General features: G+C 44.7%; 1 protein-coding gene across 8 annotated transcripts; it reads left to right on the top strand.

Moving 5' to 3' along the window:
• Positions 1–4523: 4523 nt before the first annotated feature.
• LOC141104611 (uncharacterized) lies at positions 4524–18823 on the top strand. Of its 8 annotated transcripts, none has more exons than XM_073594247.1 (9): positions 4539–4620; positions 6438–6565; positions 6866–6934; positions 7823–7932; positions 9112–9232; positions 11262–11353; positions 11812–11920; positions 12262–12360; positions 16106–18823. In XM_073594247.1, the coding sequence occupies exons 3-9, from the start codon at positions 6901–6903 to the stop codon at positions 17086–17088; spliced, it is 1548 nt and encodes a 515-aa protein (XP_073450348.1). In that variant the 5' UTR covers positions 4539–4620; positions 6438–6565; positions 6866–6900; the 3' UTR covers positions 17089–18823. The 8 variants fall into 8 exon arrangements, with proteins under 8 accessions (XP_073450347.1, XP_073450353.1, XP_073450354.1 ...); XM_073594248.1 differs by lacking the exon at positions 4539–4620 and adding an exon at positions 4658–5314; XM_073594246.1 differs by lacking the exon at positions 6438–6565 and having other exon boundaries at positions 4524–4620.
• Positions 18824–19513: the final 690 nt, after the last annotated feature.

Genomic DNA, 19513 nt, shown 5'->3' on the forward strand with positions numbered 1-19513 from the left:
GGCGTGGCTCTAGAGGGTGTGGTTAGAGTCTGAAATGAATGAGGGATGGAGAGGGGGAGAGAGGGGGAGAGAGGGGGAGAGAGAGGGAAATGACGGGACAGCAGCCCCAGATCCTACACAATAGAAATATGTGTATTCTAGAAAGTTTAACAATCAGCAGATAAAGATACTCCAAACACCTGGTGTTAGCACTTCAATCATCCCGGCACCATGGTTGTTATGGTGTCAGGATGATTGAAGCGCATTATTTCTATTATTATATTGTAATATAAAATGAAATCATTCAACTCACCATAATGCAGAATCAGTGGGAGCCCCGAGTGTGTCACAAGCCACGTCGCCTGCCACCAGCCGTCCGTCCTTGCTTCAGATGTCCGAGCAGAGTCTGTCCTTGCATCAGATGTCCCCAGCGGAGCCCCCCCTCACACCAGGAGTCCCCGGCGGAGCCCCCCCTCACACCAGGAGTCCCCGGAGGAGCCCCCCCTCACATCAGGTGTCCCCGGCGGAGCTCCCCCTCACATCAGGAGTCCCCGGCGGAGCCCCCCCTCACATCAGGAGTCCCCGGCGGAGCCCCCCCTCACATCAGGAGTCCCCGGCGGAGCCCCCCCTCACATCAGGAGTCCCCGGCGGAGCCCCCCCTCACATCAGGAGTCCCCGGCGGAGCTCCCCCTCACATCAGGTGTCCCCGGCGGAGCTCCCCCTCACATCAGGAGTCCCCGGCGGAGCCCCCTCTCACATCAGGAGTCCCCGGCGGAGCCCCCCCTCACAATCAGGAGTCCCCGGGGGAGCTCCCCCTCACATCAGGAGTCCCCGGCGGAGCCCCCCCTCACAATCAGGAGTCCCCGGTGGAGCTCCCCCTCACATCAGGAGTCCCCGGCGGAGCCCCCCCTCACATCAGGAGTCCCCGGTGGAGCTCCCCCTCACATCAGGAGTCCCCGGCGGAGCCCCCCCTCACAATCAGGAGTTCCCCCTCACATCAGGAGTCCCCGGCGGAGCCCCCCCCTCACATCAGGTGTCCCCGGCGGAGCCCCCCCTCACAATCAGGAGTCCCCCCTCACATCAGGAGTCCCCAGCGGAGCCTCCCTCACATCAGGTGTCCCCGGCAGAGCCCCCCCTCACATCAGGAGTCCCCGGCGGAGCCCCCCCTCACATCAGGTGTCCCCGGCGGAGCTCCCCCTCACATTAGGAGTCCCCAGTGCCCCCCCTCACATCAGGTGTCCCCAGTACCCCCCCCTCACATCAGGTGTCCCCAGTGCCCCCCCCCACATCAGGTGTCCCCAGTGCCCCCCCCACTCACATCAGGTGTCCCCAGTGCCCCTCCCACTCACATCAGGTGTCCCCAGTGCCCCCCCACTCACATCAGGTGTCCCCAGTGCCCCCCCCTCACATCAGGTGTCCCCAGTGCCCCCCCCACTCACATCAGGTGTCCCCAGTGCCCCCCCCCACTCACATCAGGTGTCCCACAGCGGTGCGCGCGCTCCCCCCCCACCTCAGAGGTGTGTCCGCAGCATGGCTAGAACCCCCGCCCCTTTCCATAACAGACTGGCAGTGGGGCGGGGGGTAGGCGGGCCGAGGCGGAGCGGGCCGAGGCGGAGCGGGGCAGGGGGTGGGCGGCGATGCAGAAGCTTCGTCTAGCCCCCCCCAGCCGTCTTCCTGAACTTCCACAAAATGGCGGCCGGCGGAGACAATGTCTCCGCCGGCCGCCGACCTCTAGCGGCGGCGGCGGCGGTTTCGAAAACGGGAACCGGATTTTTCGGGACATTTCCCGGGACACCACAAATCCGGGAATGAAGTCCAAGTCCCGGGAATGTCCCGGGAAATCCGGGACAGTTGGCAGCTATGCAGTCAGATCAAGCTAAACTGAATACAGTATATATATATATATATATATATATATATATATATATATATATATATATATAAGCCTGGATGTATATATACTAAATACACTGCAGCTAACTGAATCGCCTGCCTGCTCAATCTAAATGAAATGACACTCTCTCTCGGGCAACGCCAACAACAACAGCCAATGTTCGATTCAAACATAACGCTCATCCCTAGTTGCCTACCCCTGATTTAGGCCAACATATATTCTTCTACATATTTTTGGGAAAAAAAATCCCAATAAGCGTATATTGATTTGTTTGTGCAGAAGTTATTGCGTCTACAAATGATGGGATATTTTTATTGCTTTTTTCTTACTTTTTTTTTATAACTAGTATCAGCGATACTAGTTCAGCGATTTTTAGCGGGACTGCGACTTTGCGAGAGACAAATCAGACACCCAACTGACATTTTTGACACTTTTTTGGGAACCAGTGACATTATTACAGTGATCAGTGCTAAAAATATGCACTGTTACTGTACTAATGACACTGGCAGGGAAGGGGTTAACATCAGAGGTGATCAAAGGGTTAACTGTGTGCCTAGCTAGTGCTTTCTAATTGTGTGGGGGTTGCTCTGACTGGATGAAGACAGAGATTGGTGTTCTTGCATAGCAGGAACACAAGATCCCTATCTTCTTCCCTATCAGAACGGCGATCTGCCTTGTTTACATAGGCAGAACGCCGTTCTGCCTCTCTGGGGAAGGATCGTGGGTGGCCAATGAAAATCGGGTCCGCTGGACCTGCTGATTGGCATGCCCTGTGTCCAATCAGCAAGTGTCTGCACGTCTGGCGTGCATGCCGCCTAGTATCGATCGCTCGAAATTACATACAGGTGCCTCGTTTTGCGCAATTGAGCCAACCTGTCACAGTAAATTTGGGGTAGGCAAGTGGTTAGTTACACAGGTTCTGTAGCTGATTTAGGTGGTAATTAAACTCACTTGGTGCCTTATCTGCATTAAATCAGCCACAGAACCTGTGTAATTAATATTTGTTTGGGTTAGAGCCCATTCACACAGGGGCAACTTTGGATCCGACTTCAAGTCGCCCCAAGTCGCCCCTAGTCGCCTCAAGTCGCGCTACATGAAAAAATCAATGTAAGTGAATGGATCTGTTAATGCACACTACTGCAGTCGCTCCGACTTCAGAAAAGGTTCCTGTACTACTTCAATCCGACTTGAAGGCAACTTGTACCCATTGATTTCAATGGAAGTTGCCTCCAAGTCTGATCACTGTTCATACTGAGGCAACTTTACAGGAAGCAGAAAGGAAACAGAAAGTAATTTCCTCCACTAAACAGCCAGCCCCCTCCTTCTCACACACAGCTGATAAGCTCTGATTGGCCACTTGTAAAGTTCCCTGTCCTGGAGGCGACTTCAAGTTGTGTTGTAAGTTGCCCCAAGTCGTGCTGTGATTCATACTCAAGTCGTGTCCAAGTTGCCTTCCAAAGTCGCGCTGGAAGTCGTGTTGCCCCTGTGTGAATGGGCCACCTCATCCCTTTAATCCCAAACACATATGGGTTTAACTCTATCCCAGTCACATGACCACAGCCACGGCCCTGGTCACGTGGTCTCTGGAAAAAAAGCTTGGGAGGAGCTTTCCTTTTTCACCTCCCAGAGCACTATTTTCTGTTAGGAATAAACGTGCACACATATAGTTTCCTCCTATTGTTTTTATTAATATTAATAAGTATTAAAATAATGATAAGAATTACAAATAAATTAGTTCCAGACACTTCCGCCCTGTGGCTCCCTCACTTCCGTTGTGTGCGTTCCATGGCCAGCGGCTTCCTTGGTTACCATAGTGACGCTCAGCGGAGTGATTGGACAATCTCCTAGACTCAGTCTAGACTAGAGAGTAGAAAATAGTGACAGAAAGCCGTTGTTTCATCAGATTAGGCGACCCGTCAGAATATGTAACGGAAGTGATGTTTCGTCGCCGCCATCTTGCTACACCCCACACTCCTCTACATTAAGGATACACTGAGAAGGGGGAAAGCGGACATCTTGTTACACCCACCGGAATTTTGTATTTTACACTTATTTTTATCAGTAAAGTGAGTTTATATAGTGGAATACAGTATTTAGAACTCTGAACGTCTGAATGTTTAGATGTTTAATTTTAAAAGCAGCGATCCTCTGTCAGATTAGCAAACCTGTGAGATCGGCAGGCTTGCCACTGCTTTTAAAATTCAACATCTAACCAGTCAGACTTAGTTCTAACTACTGTAATTCACTATATAAACTCACTTTACTGCTAAAAATAAGTGTAAAATGCAAAACTCCGGTGGGTGTAACAAGATGTCCGCTTTCCCCCCTGCTCACTGTATCCTTACTGTGGAGGAGTGCAGGGTGTAGCAAGATGGCGGTGACGCAACGTCACTTCTGTTACACATTCTGACGGGTCGCCGAATCTGACGAAACACCGTTTATTCCAGAGCCACCACTAGAGGGTGACCGTCTACCGTGTGAGAGGAGGAAATGTCCTCGGCCATTTTGTTGTAGACCATATTTAATCCCCTTTTATTTTTTGCAATTTAGTGAAATAGAAACTGTTTTCCCCAAAACTGGGTCGGACTCACCTGGACTGATGCACTGTTCAGGTGCCACAGATGAAAGTAAGTTTCTACTTATTTGTTTGTTATTTACTGTAGGAGGAGTGGTGGCCATTTTGTCGTAGCCCAGAGAAAGGAAGAACCCTCCTCTCCAGCCTACTACCTGATGGGAGAGTGAAGAAGGTAAATAATGTCTTCTTATTATGAGAGAAAGGAGCCCCAGCATTCTGTGTAGACTGGTCATGTGATGCTGTGGGTCAGGTGACATATCCTCTGTAATTAGGGGTCAGCAGGCTCTGCAGTGGAAGAACTAGCCTCCTCTGGTGTATTAGGGGTCTAGAGGTATAAATAGTATTGAAGCCTCTTCTTCATTTCACTATTTACTTCTGCAGAGGACTCCGGGTGATCTGTCCATCTCTAAGGCCACCGCCGTAGGCCGGTACAGAGTCATAATGTCTTTCTGCAGCATTTAGCGCAACAAAAATAATTGCTTACGCTTCCTAGAAGTACGCTCGCCAACCACTTTATTATTGCTAGTACGGGGTTGGACCCCCTTTTGCCTTCATCCTTCATGGCATAGATTTAACAAGGTGTTGGAAACATTCCCCAGAGATTTTGGTCCATAGTGACATGATAGCATCACACAGTTGCTGCAGATTTCTGCTGTTCCACCACATCCCAAAGATGCTCTATTGGATGGAGATCTGGTGACTGTGGAGGCCATTGGAGTACAGTGACCTCATTGTCATGTTCAAGAATCCAGTGGTGAGATGATTGGAGCTTTGTGACATGGTACATTATCCTGCCGGAAGAAGCCATCAGAAGATGAGTACACTGTAGTCATAAAGGGATGGACATGGTCAGCGACAATACTCAGGTAGGCCGTGGTGTTTAAATGATGCTTAATTGGTACTAAGGGGCCCAAAGTGTGCCAAGAAAATATCCCCCACACCATTACACCACCACCAGCTTGAACCGTTGATACAAGGCAGGATGGATCCATGCTTTTATATTAACGCCAAATTCTGACCCGACCATCAAAATATCACAGCTGAAATCAAGACTCATCAGACCAGGCAATGTTTTTTCCAATATTCTCTTCTCCAATGTTGGTGAGTCCGTGTGAATTGTAGCCTCAGTTTCCTGTCCTTAGGTGACAGGAGTGGCACCAGATGTGGTCTTCTGCTGCTGTAGCCCATCTGCTTCAAGGTTCGATGTGTTGTGCGTTCAGAGATGGTATTCTGCATTCCTTGGATGTAACGAGGGGTTATTTAAGTTACTGTTGTCTTTCTATCATCTCCAACCAGTCTGCCCATTCTCCTCTGACATTAAGGCTCCTTTCACACTGAGGCGCTTTGCAGGCGCTAAAGTGCTAAAAATAGCGCCTGCAAAGCGCGCCGAAAGAGCCGCTCAATGCACTCCAGTGTGAAAGCCCTGAGGGCTTTCACACTGGAGTGTTGCGCTTACAGGGCGGTCAAAAAAGTCCTGCAAGCCGCATCTTTGGAGCGCTGCAGGAGCGGTGTATTTACCGCTCCTAAAGCGCCCCTTCCCATTGAAAACAATGGGGAAGCGCTGCAAACCCGTGCTTTGCGGGCGGTTTTAACCCTTTTCGGCCGTTAGCAGGGTGTAAAAAACGCCCCGCTAGTGCCGCTAAAACAATGGTAAAGCGGCGCTATATTTAGCGCCGCTGTACCGGCCAGCGCCCGCACGCCTCAGTGTGAAAGTAGCCTTATAAGGCATTTTCATCCACACAACTGCCACTCACTGGATATTTTCTCTTTTTCGGACCATTTTCTGTAAACCGGAGAGATGATTGTGCGTGAAAATCCCAGTAGATCAGCAGTTTTTTAAATTCTCAGACCATCTTGTCTGGCACCAACAACCATAGTTACATCCTTACATAGTAGGTGAAGTTGAAAAAAAACACAAGTCCATCAAGTCAATGCCACACCACGTTAAAAGTCACTTAAATACCCTTTCTTCCCCATTCTGATGCTCAGGTTGAACTTCAGCAAGTTGTCTTCACCACGTCTAGATGCCTAAATGCATTGAGTTGCTGCCATGTGATTGTTTGATTAGCAAAGTGTGTTTCCAAGCAACTGAACAGGTGTACCTAATAAAGTGGCCGGTGAGTGTATTGTATCATCTCACATTTCCTCTGCATCCCATATACAACCCAACTATCACTAGAAGTAGATGAATCCATCCTATTCCTTGTCAGAGGAGTCCATTTATACTATAGGTTCAGGAATAAAACTCCCTCCCTTTGTCCAGATCACAAACCTTCATGAGCCTGCGTTCTGAGCTGCCACTTCTATGGCCACCAGGTTACCCACTGCCAGCCCATATGTGAACCAGAGAGCCAAACGTGGCAGCTGCCAAACTCTATATAGCTCCACGGTAATCCAGTTTACTTTGCTTTTTGCAGACCAGCTTTGTCCTCTAAGCACCAACCTGAATGTCATGATGGAGAACCGGCCGCCCCTCACATCACCGGGTAAGAGGAGACTTTCATTTCTTGTAAAGGAGAGAAGAGTATTGAGGATCCACCTAAAGCAGCCTTTTTCAACCTTTTTAACGCGGAGGAACCCTTGAAATAACTTTCTGGTCTTGGGGAACCCCCACTAATAATTACCATTTCTACAGCCCATGGTACCATGATTTTAAAAGTAAGTTGTAGATAGAAGAATAAATAAATCAATAAGGAAAGTGACATACATTGGGGTTTTTTACCAAAACCGGAGCATGCAAAATCTGGTGCAGCTCTGCATAGAAACCAATCAGCTTCCAGGTTTTTTTTCCTGTCAAAGCTTAATTGAACAAGCTGAAGTTGGAAGCTGATGGGCTAAAATGCAGAGCTCTGCACCAGATTTTGCACTCTCCAGTTTAAGTAAATCCCCCATGTTGTATTTGACGCCCAGAGCTTCTCTACACAACACAATTGTTTTCCATAATAATATTGTAATGCAACTAAAAATAACAATTCAAGAAAAGCAGACAGTGAAATTTGTGGTGACCAGTAGAACAGTTCTCCTTACATTGGAGATCAATGAAGTGCCCCTTTACAATGATGCTCAGTAGGAAGAATACTTCTTACATTGGTGATCAGAGGGAAGAAAAAATTCTTACATTCGTGATCAGCAGGAAGAATACCCCTTACATTTAGTGGTCAGTGGGAAGAACAGAGATAGCTAAAAAGTTAGTGTCATTGGTTACTTATCTGAGAGGCAGAAATTGCTCATTGCCCAAAGAACCTCCAACAAACTTTGAGGGAACCCTAAGGTTCTACGCAACCCTGGTTGAGAAAGGCTGACATAGATACACACATCCTCTGATATAAAGACATAAAAATAATGTATTCAGTCAGTGTGTGTGTTTCCTACAGATGGATCCAGTAACAGAAATCCCCCAGAGAGATGTCCCCGTCCTCTGTATTCCCGGGACTCCACACAGGAACATCAGGAGATCCCTCAAGAGGATCAGGTAGAAGATCAGGTAGATAGAAACAAAGGTCTTGGATACATACTAATCTCTGAAAACAGAGCCCCAGGCAAAATGGTTTTGTTTAGTATTGGACAGAATGGAGAAGAATGAGAACCATTGTTGGAGTTTTATTGCTAATTCAGAAGAAATGCCAGCACTATGGAAGGCAGTGAGAAGGCCTGAGTTGTGCTCTGAACCAAGCTAAAATGCTGCTACTACACGGAAGTTCGAGGATCTGTCAAAGGTACCTAAACCAGAAGACCAACTGAACTAGACTCCGAATCCTTTGGCATTTTAAACAGTATCTCATCTATGTATCTTTCTGTTTGCCTGGAGCTCAGCTTTAATCTCTAAGAAATCAAGCTCTTGAGCTTACTATTCAGAATAATGGGAGTAATTAACTCAAATGGAAGCAGACGGAATCTGGAGCAGCTGTGTGTGGCAACCAGTTAGTTTCTACCTTCAGCTTGTTCAGTTAAAGCGGAGTTCCAACCACAGATTTCATTTTTTTAAAAATATATCTGTTACTATCATATGATATTGCTATTGCATTGGCTTGTGGTGTAAATAGCGTTGCTTTAGTTACTGTTTAAATTAAAAACTCACCTTATATTCCTTATGATCGAGTGTTCCCATCTTACTTGTGGGCAAGCAAAGCCCACAAGCATAAACCCCTGGGTTTTGTGGCTGCTGAATAACCAGCATGCACCGCCCGTTCTCGCACATGCGCAGTAAGCTCATTTAGCAGTGTAGGAAACTTCTCAGGTTGCCATCACAACAGGCGGCGTTGTTAGAAGTGCTCGCCACGTTGTGACGGCAACCATCAAATACCGGGATTCTAGCCCTCAGCGCTGCCCAGTGACTCGAAACGAGTGACGATGACACACATCTCCCAGGAGCACTAGCGAACACAGACGCTGAGAGAATTAACGTCAGGCGCCATGCAGAGGAAGGGGGCAGATTACAAGAGACCCCATAGCAACAGCCATGAACAAGTATGTAAAAAAAAAAATTCAAATGTTTTTTCTGATGTTTTTTCCAGTCAATTAATGTAAAGTTAATTTTGTGGGTGGAACTCCGCTTTAAGCTTAAAAAAAGAATGAAAGCTAGAAGCTGATTGGTTGCCATACAGCTGCTCCAGATTCTGTCTGCCTCCATTTGAGTAAATTGCCCCCAATGTGTCTTATGCAGGTTGATGGCCTGATCATCAAAGTTGAAGAAGATGAGATGTTCATGATGGGGGAGGAGTCAGAGGAGGATGACGGACATGTCATCATTAAAGAGGAGCAAATTCCTGTGGAGATCGGCAAAGGTGAGTATATAATATATTGTGAGTATTTAAACCCATCTATTATCTGAATAAAGATTTAGTTCCTGTTTCAGTCATTGGAGGCCACAGCCCTGATCTAAAAGCAGAGCTATGACCTCCAGTGACCGCATGGTGAGTATAAAAATCCTATGTTCTCTTTCGTTTATTGGAGGACACAGTTCTGCTTTTATATCATCACTAACGGGGTATATCGCCACCTGCAGTTAATGATCTAAAAGCAGAGCTATGACCTCCAGTGACCGCATGGTGAATATAAAAATCCTATGTTCTCTTTCGTTTATTGGAGGACACAGTTCTGCTTTTATATCATCACTAACGGGGTATATCGCTACCTGCAGTTAATGTTCTAAAAGCAGAGCTGTGTCCTCCAGTGAATGCAGAGAAAAGGATTTTATGGCAAATATAACAAATAACCTATTTTCACTTTTTTAAAGCTGAACTCCGGGGACAAAAACTTTCATTTAAATATATTCCTCAATATCCATAGGGGCTCATTTACACTCGCTTCAAATTTAACAAACAATAAAAGTACCTACCTCTTCAACATCCTTTTTTTATGTGTTTTTGATGCCTAGTTGAAGCTTTAATGAAGCTTAGCAAATTCCCTGTGTGTGCTGATTTATTTGATTTGTTTTGAATGGGCCCAGTAGAACCCTAGCTCAGTATTACCCCCACTCAACAGACCCCCAGCTCATTAGTACCCCTGTTGAGCAGATCCCCTGTTCAGTAGTACCCCCAGATCTTCTGATCCACCGCTCAGTAGCAACCCCCAGCTCTGCTGCTTCTCTGGTTTGCTGATCCTCCGCTCTCTCTCTCTGGTCCCCCCTCACTTTCCGGTATATTGCTCCCACACTGCACACTGCATGTGACAGATGCTAGTTTCTCCTGTTCTGGTCCCCCAGCTCTGCTGATCATTCACCACTCAGTCCTCTCTCTCCAGTCCCTGCTCACCTTCCACTATACGTACCCATGTTGCACACAACATGTGCCGTCTACTAGTTGTTAGGCTTCAGTCTGGACCCTGCTCACCTTTCTGCTGCTCCACCCTGCACACCAGATGTGACGTCTGCACCAGGCACTCCCAGAATATATACACATGAACCGGAAGTGACTGCTGATGACGTCTTTCCGGGTTCGCTTGTTGGTTTCCCAGTGCATCCTGGGATATCTCATACCTACACTACCTCCAAAGCAAAGTGAAACTAAAGCTGAATATAAGCCTCTCCAAATTGCAGGTTATGTAAGTGAGCATTGTCATAGACTTCTATGGAGGGCTTCAGAAAAGCTTTGAAGCAGCAAAAAAAAACAATTTTTGAAGCAAAGCAAACAGACCCTGTGAACAGGACTGTAAGGTGACCATTTTATTTAGTGACAGGCACTTTAATTGGCATTCAGAGTGCTTTAAAAAAAGCATGTACAATGCCACATTTTGAAGCAAGTGTAAAGGAGCCCTAAAGGATTTATATCCACGTTGTGTACGTCAAATGCCTTTGAAAATCTAGATGCTACCTTGTAAAAGTAGAAGTGACATCATCATTTTGTTAGACATTGCCTGCGCAGGGAGCAGAGCTGTGAGAGGTGCCCAGCAAGCTCCACCCAATACAGGCTGTCTGCAAAAAAACAACAGGAGGGCGCGGAGACAAGACCGGTCACCCTGCTCAACGAGAGAGAGCAACAGTGACTGGTCTTTATCTTCACAGAGGCAACGTTTCTCACTGGATTACTGCTCAGATCTGGAAGAAATACACAAAGCACCCCCAAGATTTTAGTAAGAATACACATGCCGAATGTATTTAGACAATATTTGGTTATCCCAGAGTTCAGCCTGAAAGCATACAGAAGATGTTTTATATCGAACAACACAACCAAAAATAGATCCAGAAAAATTAGCTTTTCGAAGGTGGTCGGGATGTGGAGCACTTTGAGTGGTTTATTGAAGGGATTTGGGGCATGTTGAGGTTTTACCCTGTTTAGAAGATAACATTCATCTGATTCTGTATGTTTCCTACAGATGAATCCAGTAACAGAAATACTCTAGAGGGATCTCCTCCATTATCCTTGGATTCTACACAGGGAAAACACAAGATCCAACAGGACCCTCAGGTAGGTGAAAGTTCTGGCTAATGACAGTAAAACGTTATTCCATCCTCTTGGCGAAAACTAGAAAATTGGTGTGTTTTTTTTTTTTTTTTTACCTTTACGTCTGAAGCCCAAAGCATGAAACAATTCTCCACAATTATGGAGAATTGATGAAGTCAGAACTGCTAGGCATATGAAAAACAATTTTTGATGGTTGATTAGACAGAAGAAACAGGTTTGTAGTGCTACCCAGTCACTGAACTGTTTGGTATGTGAGGTAATTGTATATTGACTTCATTTGTCCCTGGTGGCTCACCCACCAAATGTTCTGATTTGTGACGTTGGTTCAAAAGAGCATGTGCTCAGCTGTGTTTATCTTTGTCTTGTGGGCCAAACTTTCCGCTAGTGGTTATAACCACTAAAAACATTATGTTAGTCATAGTTTGTATAGTTTACTATATGTGTTGTTTTGTGCCATTCAGGTTAACAATTTTATAAATGTTAAAGCGGAACCAGGGAGCCATGAAGACAAGGATGTGAAGGGCAATGAGTCATGTATGAAGGAGGAAGGTCCTCCAGAGATCAGCACAGGTGAGTAATAAACACTAAATCCAGAGAAGAGTCCCAGATTCTCCTTGTTCAGTCACTACAACAATCTCTTCTTCTCCCCCCTCCTCTGTCAGTAGACAGTAATTGGGAGGCAGTGTGTGCCCAGTGGGAGAGTCAGGAACCCTCTATTAGACTCTAGCTCTCCACCGCACATTATGCCAATACATTGGCTGTACTGTTCATTTGTACATGATATCATTTTGGGGTGGAGGTGTTTGGGGGTCCCCCTGTAGTCCAGCTTGCTTGAGTTTCATGATGGGTCTTTTCCTTTCCTGCCTTCATCGATCAGTGCACGTGATACTTAATTTTTTTTGTTTTCACAGTGCCTGGAGACACATTGGAGGGAAATTTCAAAGTTGAAGAGGATGAAGTAAGATGTGTAAAGATCGAAGATGATGAAATCGGTGTAGAGATCAGCACAGGCAAGTAATTGTTTTGTGTCTATTTAAGGTCCTTGCGGTAAACCAAAAGAAGCAATTAAAACCTCTGTAGTGCACTCATGTGCCTTTTACTAAATGAAAATGATGCACATACAAGGTATTACAATTTTAGGGATACAGTACAAGACTGACAGACATGACAAAATATGCCTACAATGTAAAATCTACCTATACATTCTAACAAATAAACATGTACAATGTATGCAGTAAGTGTACCAAACATCTGCTTAACTTGGTTCTTCCTTGTGATGGAGTCTTTTCCCGGGATCCTCCAAACTGTTTCTTCTCCGAAGTCCGGCCAACAACTGTTCCTTTCTTCCTTAGCACATGGTTGTTCAAGTCCATTCTCTCACTTCCTGCCTTTAATCATTTCCTATAGCATTTTTTTCTGTGCTGAGCTTCACGAACCAGTACAACTAGTTTATTTGCATATCAATAAGGGAGGCCTAGCTTCCAAAAAGCAACACATATAACTAAAATCTAACAATTCACATATACCGTATTTATCGGCGTATAACACGCACAGGCGTATAACATGCACATTCATTTTAAGAGGGAAGTTTCAGGAAAAAAACTTAAATTTTAAATAAGGAACTTTGAAGCAAAATAAGTGTCAGTGCCCATCTGCAGCCTCACCATTGCCATCAATGACCATCTGCAGCCTCACCGTTGCCATCAATGCAGCAACCTCACCATTGCCATCAATGTAGCAGCCTCACCATTGCCATCAATGCAGCAGCCTCACCATTACCTTCAATGCAGCAGCCTCGCCAGTGCCATCAGTGCAGACTGATCGATGCCCATTTGCAGCCTAGAGGGGACAGGAAGGGGGGCGGGACGAGCGCCGACAGATTACATACAGTGAGAATCTCCTATGATAGACCGAACAGTAGTCCAATGGCGGCCCAGGAGATGGGACTTCTTATTACAGAGGCCGCCAAGTAAACAGAGGATTCTCACTGTATTTAATCTGACGGCGCTCGTCCCACCCACCCCCCGTCGCCTTCGAGGCAGCTAAAATTGAAGTATTGGCGTATAACACGCACGCGCTATTTGCACCCGATTTACATGGTGAAAAAGTGAGTGTTATACGCCAATAAATACAGTATTCAGATATTACAAAATATGCCTACAATGTACAAGCTATCTATCTTTCCTAACAAATAAACATCTACAATGTATGCAGTAAGTATAACAAACATCTACTTGACTTGGTTCTTCCTTGTGATTGAGTCTTCTCCCAGGAACCTCCAGACTGTTTATTCTCTGAAGTCCGACCAACAACTGTTCCTTTGCTCCTGAGCACATGGTTGTTCAAGTCCTTTCCCCTCCCCTCATTTCCTGCCTACAACCCAGTCCAACAAGTTCATTTACATATCAATAGGGGAGGCCTAGCTTCCAAGAAACAACACCTCTAACTAAAATCTAACAATTTACATATACTGTATATACGGTGCTTCTGGAAAGTATTCACAGCGCTTCACTTTTTCCACATTTTGTTATGTTACAGCCTTATTCCAAAATGGATTAAATTCATTATTTTCCTTTAAAATTCTACAAACAATACCCCATAATGACAATGTGAAAGTAGTTTGTTTGAAATCTTTGCAAATTTATTAAAAATAAAAAACAAAAAAAAAATCACATGCACATAACTATTTACAGCCTTTGCCGTGACACTCAAAATTGAGCTCAGGTGCATCCTGTTTCCACTGATCATTCTTGAGATGTTTCTACAACTTGATTGTAATCCACATGTGGTAAATTCGGTTGATTGGACATGTTTTGGAAAGACACACCCCTGTTTATATAAGGTCCCACAGTTAACAGTGCATGTCAGAGCACAAACCAAGCCATGAAGTCCAAGGAATTGTCTGTAGACCTCCGAGAGAGGATTGTAATGAGGCACAGATCTGGTAAAGGATACAGAAACATGTCTGCAGCATTGAAGATCCCAATGAGCACACCTGTAAATAGAAGGAGTTTGGAACCATCAGGACTCTTCCTAGAGCGGGCCACCCGGCCAAACTGAGCAGTTGGGGGAGAAGGGCCTTAGTCAGGGAGGTGGCCAAGAACAAGATGGTCACTCTGACAGAGCCCCAGTGTTTCTCTGTGGAGAGAGGAGAACCTTCCAGAAGACCAATTATCTCTGCAGAACTCCACCAATCAGGCCTGTATGGTAGATTGGCCAGACAGAAGCCACTCCTCAGTAAAAGGCACATGACACCCTGCCTGGAGTTTGCCAAAAAGCAAATTCTCTGGTCTGATGAAACAAACACTATACTGTTTGGCCTGAATGGCAAGTGTCATGTCTGGAGGAAATCATCATCTGGCTAATACCATCCCTGCAGTGAAGCATGGTGGTGGCAGCATCATGCTGTGGAGATGTTTTTCAGCAGCAGGAACTGGGAGACTAGCCCGGATCGAGGGAAAGATGAATGCAGCAATATGCTGAGACATCCTTGATGAAAACCTACTTCAGAGCGCTCCGGACCTCAGACTGGGGAAAAGGTTCATCTTCCAACAGGACAACAATCCTAAACACACAGCCAAGATAACAAAGGAGTGGCTATGGGACAACTCTGTGAATGTCCTTGAGTGGCCCAGCCAGAGCCCAGACTTGAACCCAATTGAACATCTCTGGAGAGATCTGAAAATGGCTGTGCACCGACGTTCCCCATCTAACCTGATGGAGTTTGAGAGGTCCTGCAAAGAAGAATGGGAGAAACTGCCCAAAAATAGGTGTGCCAAGCTTGTACCATCATGCACAAAAAGACTTGGGGCTGTAATTGGTGCCAAAGGTGCTTCAACAAAGTATTAAGCAAAGGCTGTGAATACTTATGTACATGGGATTTTTTTATTTTTAATAAATTTGCAAAGATTTCAAACAAACTTTTTTCACATTGTCATTATGGGGTATTGTTTGTAGAATTTTGAAGAAAATAATGAATTTATTCCATTTTGGAATAAGGCTGTAACATAACAAAATGTGGAAAAAGTGAAGCACTGTGAATACTTTCCGTATGCACTGTATGCTAAAAAAAAACAAAATAGCCATAGCAACACAATCTCAAACACTAAATCCAGAAAAGAGTCCCAGATTCTCCTTGTTCAGTCACTACAACAATGTCTTCTTCTCCCCCCTCCTCTGTCAGTAGACAGTAATGGGGAGACAGTATGTGCCCAGTGGGGGAGTCAGGAGACATCAGCCTCTATTAGACTCCGGCTCTCCTCCTCACATCAGGTCATTGTGTGTTACCAGCCAAGAGAGGAAGAGGAACTGTATGGCCCAACCTAAGACATCAAAGTTAGATTATTTTTGTATCAATAGTAACATTTTCTGTGGATGGACACAGCTTCTTTTTTTTTGTTTCCACGATATACAGTAGCATATTTTCTCTGTCATGGTCTGTTGCTCTTCTCCTCTACCTGTTGCTTGGTCACGTAATGGTTGGTATTTTCAGGAGGACATTAGCCATAAGGTAAGGATAACTCTTCTCCAGTCTTCACAGGTTCCTGCAGAGTCCCTGGATAAACTCATCAAGAAAGAGATTTCATGATGCTTTATAAAATATTCCACCTTTTTGTTATTGTGCGGGGCTGCTGCTTCTCTCTCTCTCTCTCTTAGCATGAAAATGCAACTCTATCTTGTTAGGTCTTATGTTCTCCTGTTTCGTTAAACCTGGGTTTCTCTTTTGACATCTCCTTTATTCTGGATTTCCTACAGATGGACGATACAGAAGGTACAATGCCATTTCCTCTACAGATGATGAAATAGATGACAGCTCAACAGATTCCCCAGAAGAAAACCCCACAACCCCAAATCTCCATTCAGTACTTTATCATGACAGTCCATCTTCTGATCCTATTACCCATGAAGGGGCTTTGCCCAATCCCGCAGAGATCACAGCTAATTATACATCTGGTAGGTTTCCTAAAAAGGTCCCATGTCCAGAGTGTGGTAAATTTTTTACTTGGAAGTCGAGCCTGGTCAAGCATCAGAGGTCTCACATGGGTGAGAAGCCATATTCATGTTCAGAATGCGGGAAATGCTTTGCGTACAAACCGGACCTTGCCGTACATGAAAGGGCCCACAGAGGTGAGAGGCCTTTCACTTGCTCTGAGTGTGGCAAATGCTTTGCTAAGAAGTTTTGTCTCGTTCAACACCAGAGAACTCACACAGCGGAGAAGCCCTATTCCTGTCCAGAGTGCGGGAAATGTTTCATGACAAAGGCTTGCCTTTTCCAACATCAGAGGTCTCACAGCGAGGAGAAGCGGTATTCATGTTCAGAGTGTGGGAAGTGCTTCAGACACAACTCAGATCTCCTCAAACATCGCAGAACTCATACAGGGGAAAAGCCTTATTCCTGCACGGAATGCGGAAAAGGCTTTTCGGTGAAGGCAACTCTTGTTCACCATCAGAGAAGGCACAGAGGGGAGAAACCTTATTCATGTCCAGAGTGCGGGAAATGCTTTGTGCAGAAGTCAGACCTGGATAGACATCATCTCATTCACACTGGTGAGCGACCGTTCTCTTGCCTTGAATGTGGAAAGTGTTTTACACAAAGGTCGACTCTGGTGGAGCACCGTAGAATCCACTCAGGAGAGAAGCCCTATGCCTGTACTGAGTGCGGGAAATGCTTTGCTCAAAGAGGGCAACTTGTTGCACACGAACGGATTCATGAACGCAAAGCTACTTTTAATGTATAGTCTAAAAGGGGAGAACATTTAGTTTGCCATTTTTCTGTTCCAGACCATCAATGTGTCCGCAGACAGTAAAAAAATAATTTTCCTTACAGAGAAATAGTAATGGTTTCTGGGTAAGGGCTGTATTTGACGGCCCTCACTTAGTGAACCTCTGAACTACCAGCCACAGCTCCACTTTTACACCAATCCATAAATGGCACAATTTCAGCTTATCCATGGCTCAGAAGCCAGCATGCCTGAAAAATGTAATCTACCGCCTTTACTAAAAGACTTTTCTGCTGTTTCCAAGCTTAGCCCATGTAGATTTTTGAGAAATCCTTCTTTGCCTCTGAAATTGCTTTGACTGGTTCTGCAAGACTGGATGTGGTCTACTGTTTTATCATGGTTACATGATAGTTTTGTTTTTTCGAGATGTGCAAAGAGAGATCACACAAAGATTTGAGAATATACAATGTGTAATTTAGTAATGATAGAAAGAGTGACAGAAGTACAAATGTAATAATATCAAAAGAATATACTGTATAAAGAGACTTAGCTACAGTTAGAATGTAGATGTTCTTCCAAGGGTCCCCATCCATTTTCCAACAGACTGGCAGATGATCAGGACAGACACGTGCTTATCTCAGTTCGGTTAGATAACATGTTTATTCCAATTTTGGCTGTGGTATATACAGGACTAGTGGGTAAGTAACAACGAATAGGAACTGGTTTCAAAGTGATATCACCTTTTAAGGAAGATACACTTCCCTAAAAGAACCTGGTGGGCTTGGCCATATGATCAGTTTGTAATGACATTCTTCTAGCATTGGGTCAGCTAAGGTAACAATCCTTATATGTCCTTGTATGGCTCCTTAACCAGTTTTTGGAGGCATCTTATACACCAGTGAGCCAAAATCAACAGAAAAGTTAATTTCTTCAATATTTACACCCCCCCTTCCCTTTGACAGTGGGCTGTTTGTTCTGAGGATTTGAGGCTCCATAAAAGTGACAAAACTGGAATACTGTACAAGTATCAGCTATAGTCCTCAAACATTTCCCTCTCGGAAACATTTGCAAATAACCTAGAAATAAGGTGCTGAAGGCTATTTTGTGGTGCCTTCCATTCCTATGTAACCAACAGCTTCATGTCGGGGAGGTCCTGTAAGACAAGACAATAGTATCCACGCCCTATATCTCAGGACTTCCAGTAGTGGGATGCCTGCACCAAAATTGTCTTTTCTTTCCAACAACCAAATCTATTACAACCTTAACAATGTTGTACTTTCTTGCTGGGGACTAATTAAAGAATATTGAAATTGCAGCTATAAGAGCGTTACACCATCATGTGAGGGGATGGAGGCACAAAATACTGTGGCGAGTCCTCAAAAGGTACCAAAAGCCTGTCGGAAATTCATCCCTTCAATGTCAGCCAGAAATTGGAATGTGCATTTAAAAGGTCTGAAGAGGCCACATATTATGTGATGTCTTCCAGGTACAGCCGTATATCCATATCGATATTGGTTAATGTTCAATCGGAACATTGAACCATCTTAAATTGGTCACAAGACCAGATCTACTGTAGGTGGTTGGTAAACCATCCTACTACCACTACTGGTGCTGCCTGGATCAGTTACGTTGCTGCCAAAAATGTCATAATGTGAAAAGGCAAAGAGAAAAAAAAAAACATTAAAATGTAATTACATTCTCTTTTCCTCTTTGTAAATAAAAAAGACTATATGCACATATTGTACTAATGTAACGTGGTCACTGTGCTTGTTTTGTGACAAAACTGAATATAGGCTCCCAATATGTAATATATCTTTTCATCATCTCTCCATAAAGAAGGTGTTAAAACTGCAGACTACATCAAAACCACTAGTATGTCATTCAGGCAGGTTCCATATAAACCTTCTGACATGTTTATAATACATTTTAATATATACACTAGACATTGTGTTTATTTATGAATCAAAATCTGGGCAACATTTTTGTTATTCTGAGATTCGGATGTATCTGAATCTGCAAATCACAATAGTAATGAATTTAGAAGAATACAAAATAAATTATAACAAAACAACAAATTCATTTGTATTCCTTCGGATGACATGATGCGATAGTTTAGGCCTTTTGTTAATGTTCGAAGCCTCCAACATAACGTAATGACATAATGAAAAATCCAAATTGATTCAGATCCATTTTGGGTTTTTAGTGCTGCGGGAAATCTGACACTTACACCAAGTGGGAACTGACTAATTGCCACTGACATCACCACTAATAAAGTGATCAGTGCTAATAATATATACTGTCACTGTACTAATGACACGGGCTGGGAAGGGGTTTGCATCCCGGGTGATCAAGGGGTTAAATGTGTGCCTAACAATGTGCACTGCTTTTTTTGCTAAATACCTCTTTGTTTCTTATCCCTGCCTTGCAGGGATGGGAAAAAGAT

Source organism: Aquarana catesbeiana, linkage group LG08, assembly GCF_042186555.1.
Source record: "Aquarana catesbeiana isolate 2022-GZ linkage group LG08, ASM4218655v1, whole genome shotgun sequence".
NCBI classification, from domain to species: Eukaryota; Metazoa; Chordata; class Amphibia; order Anura; family Ranidae; genus Aquarana; species Aquarana catesbeiana.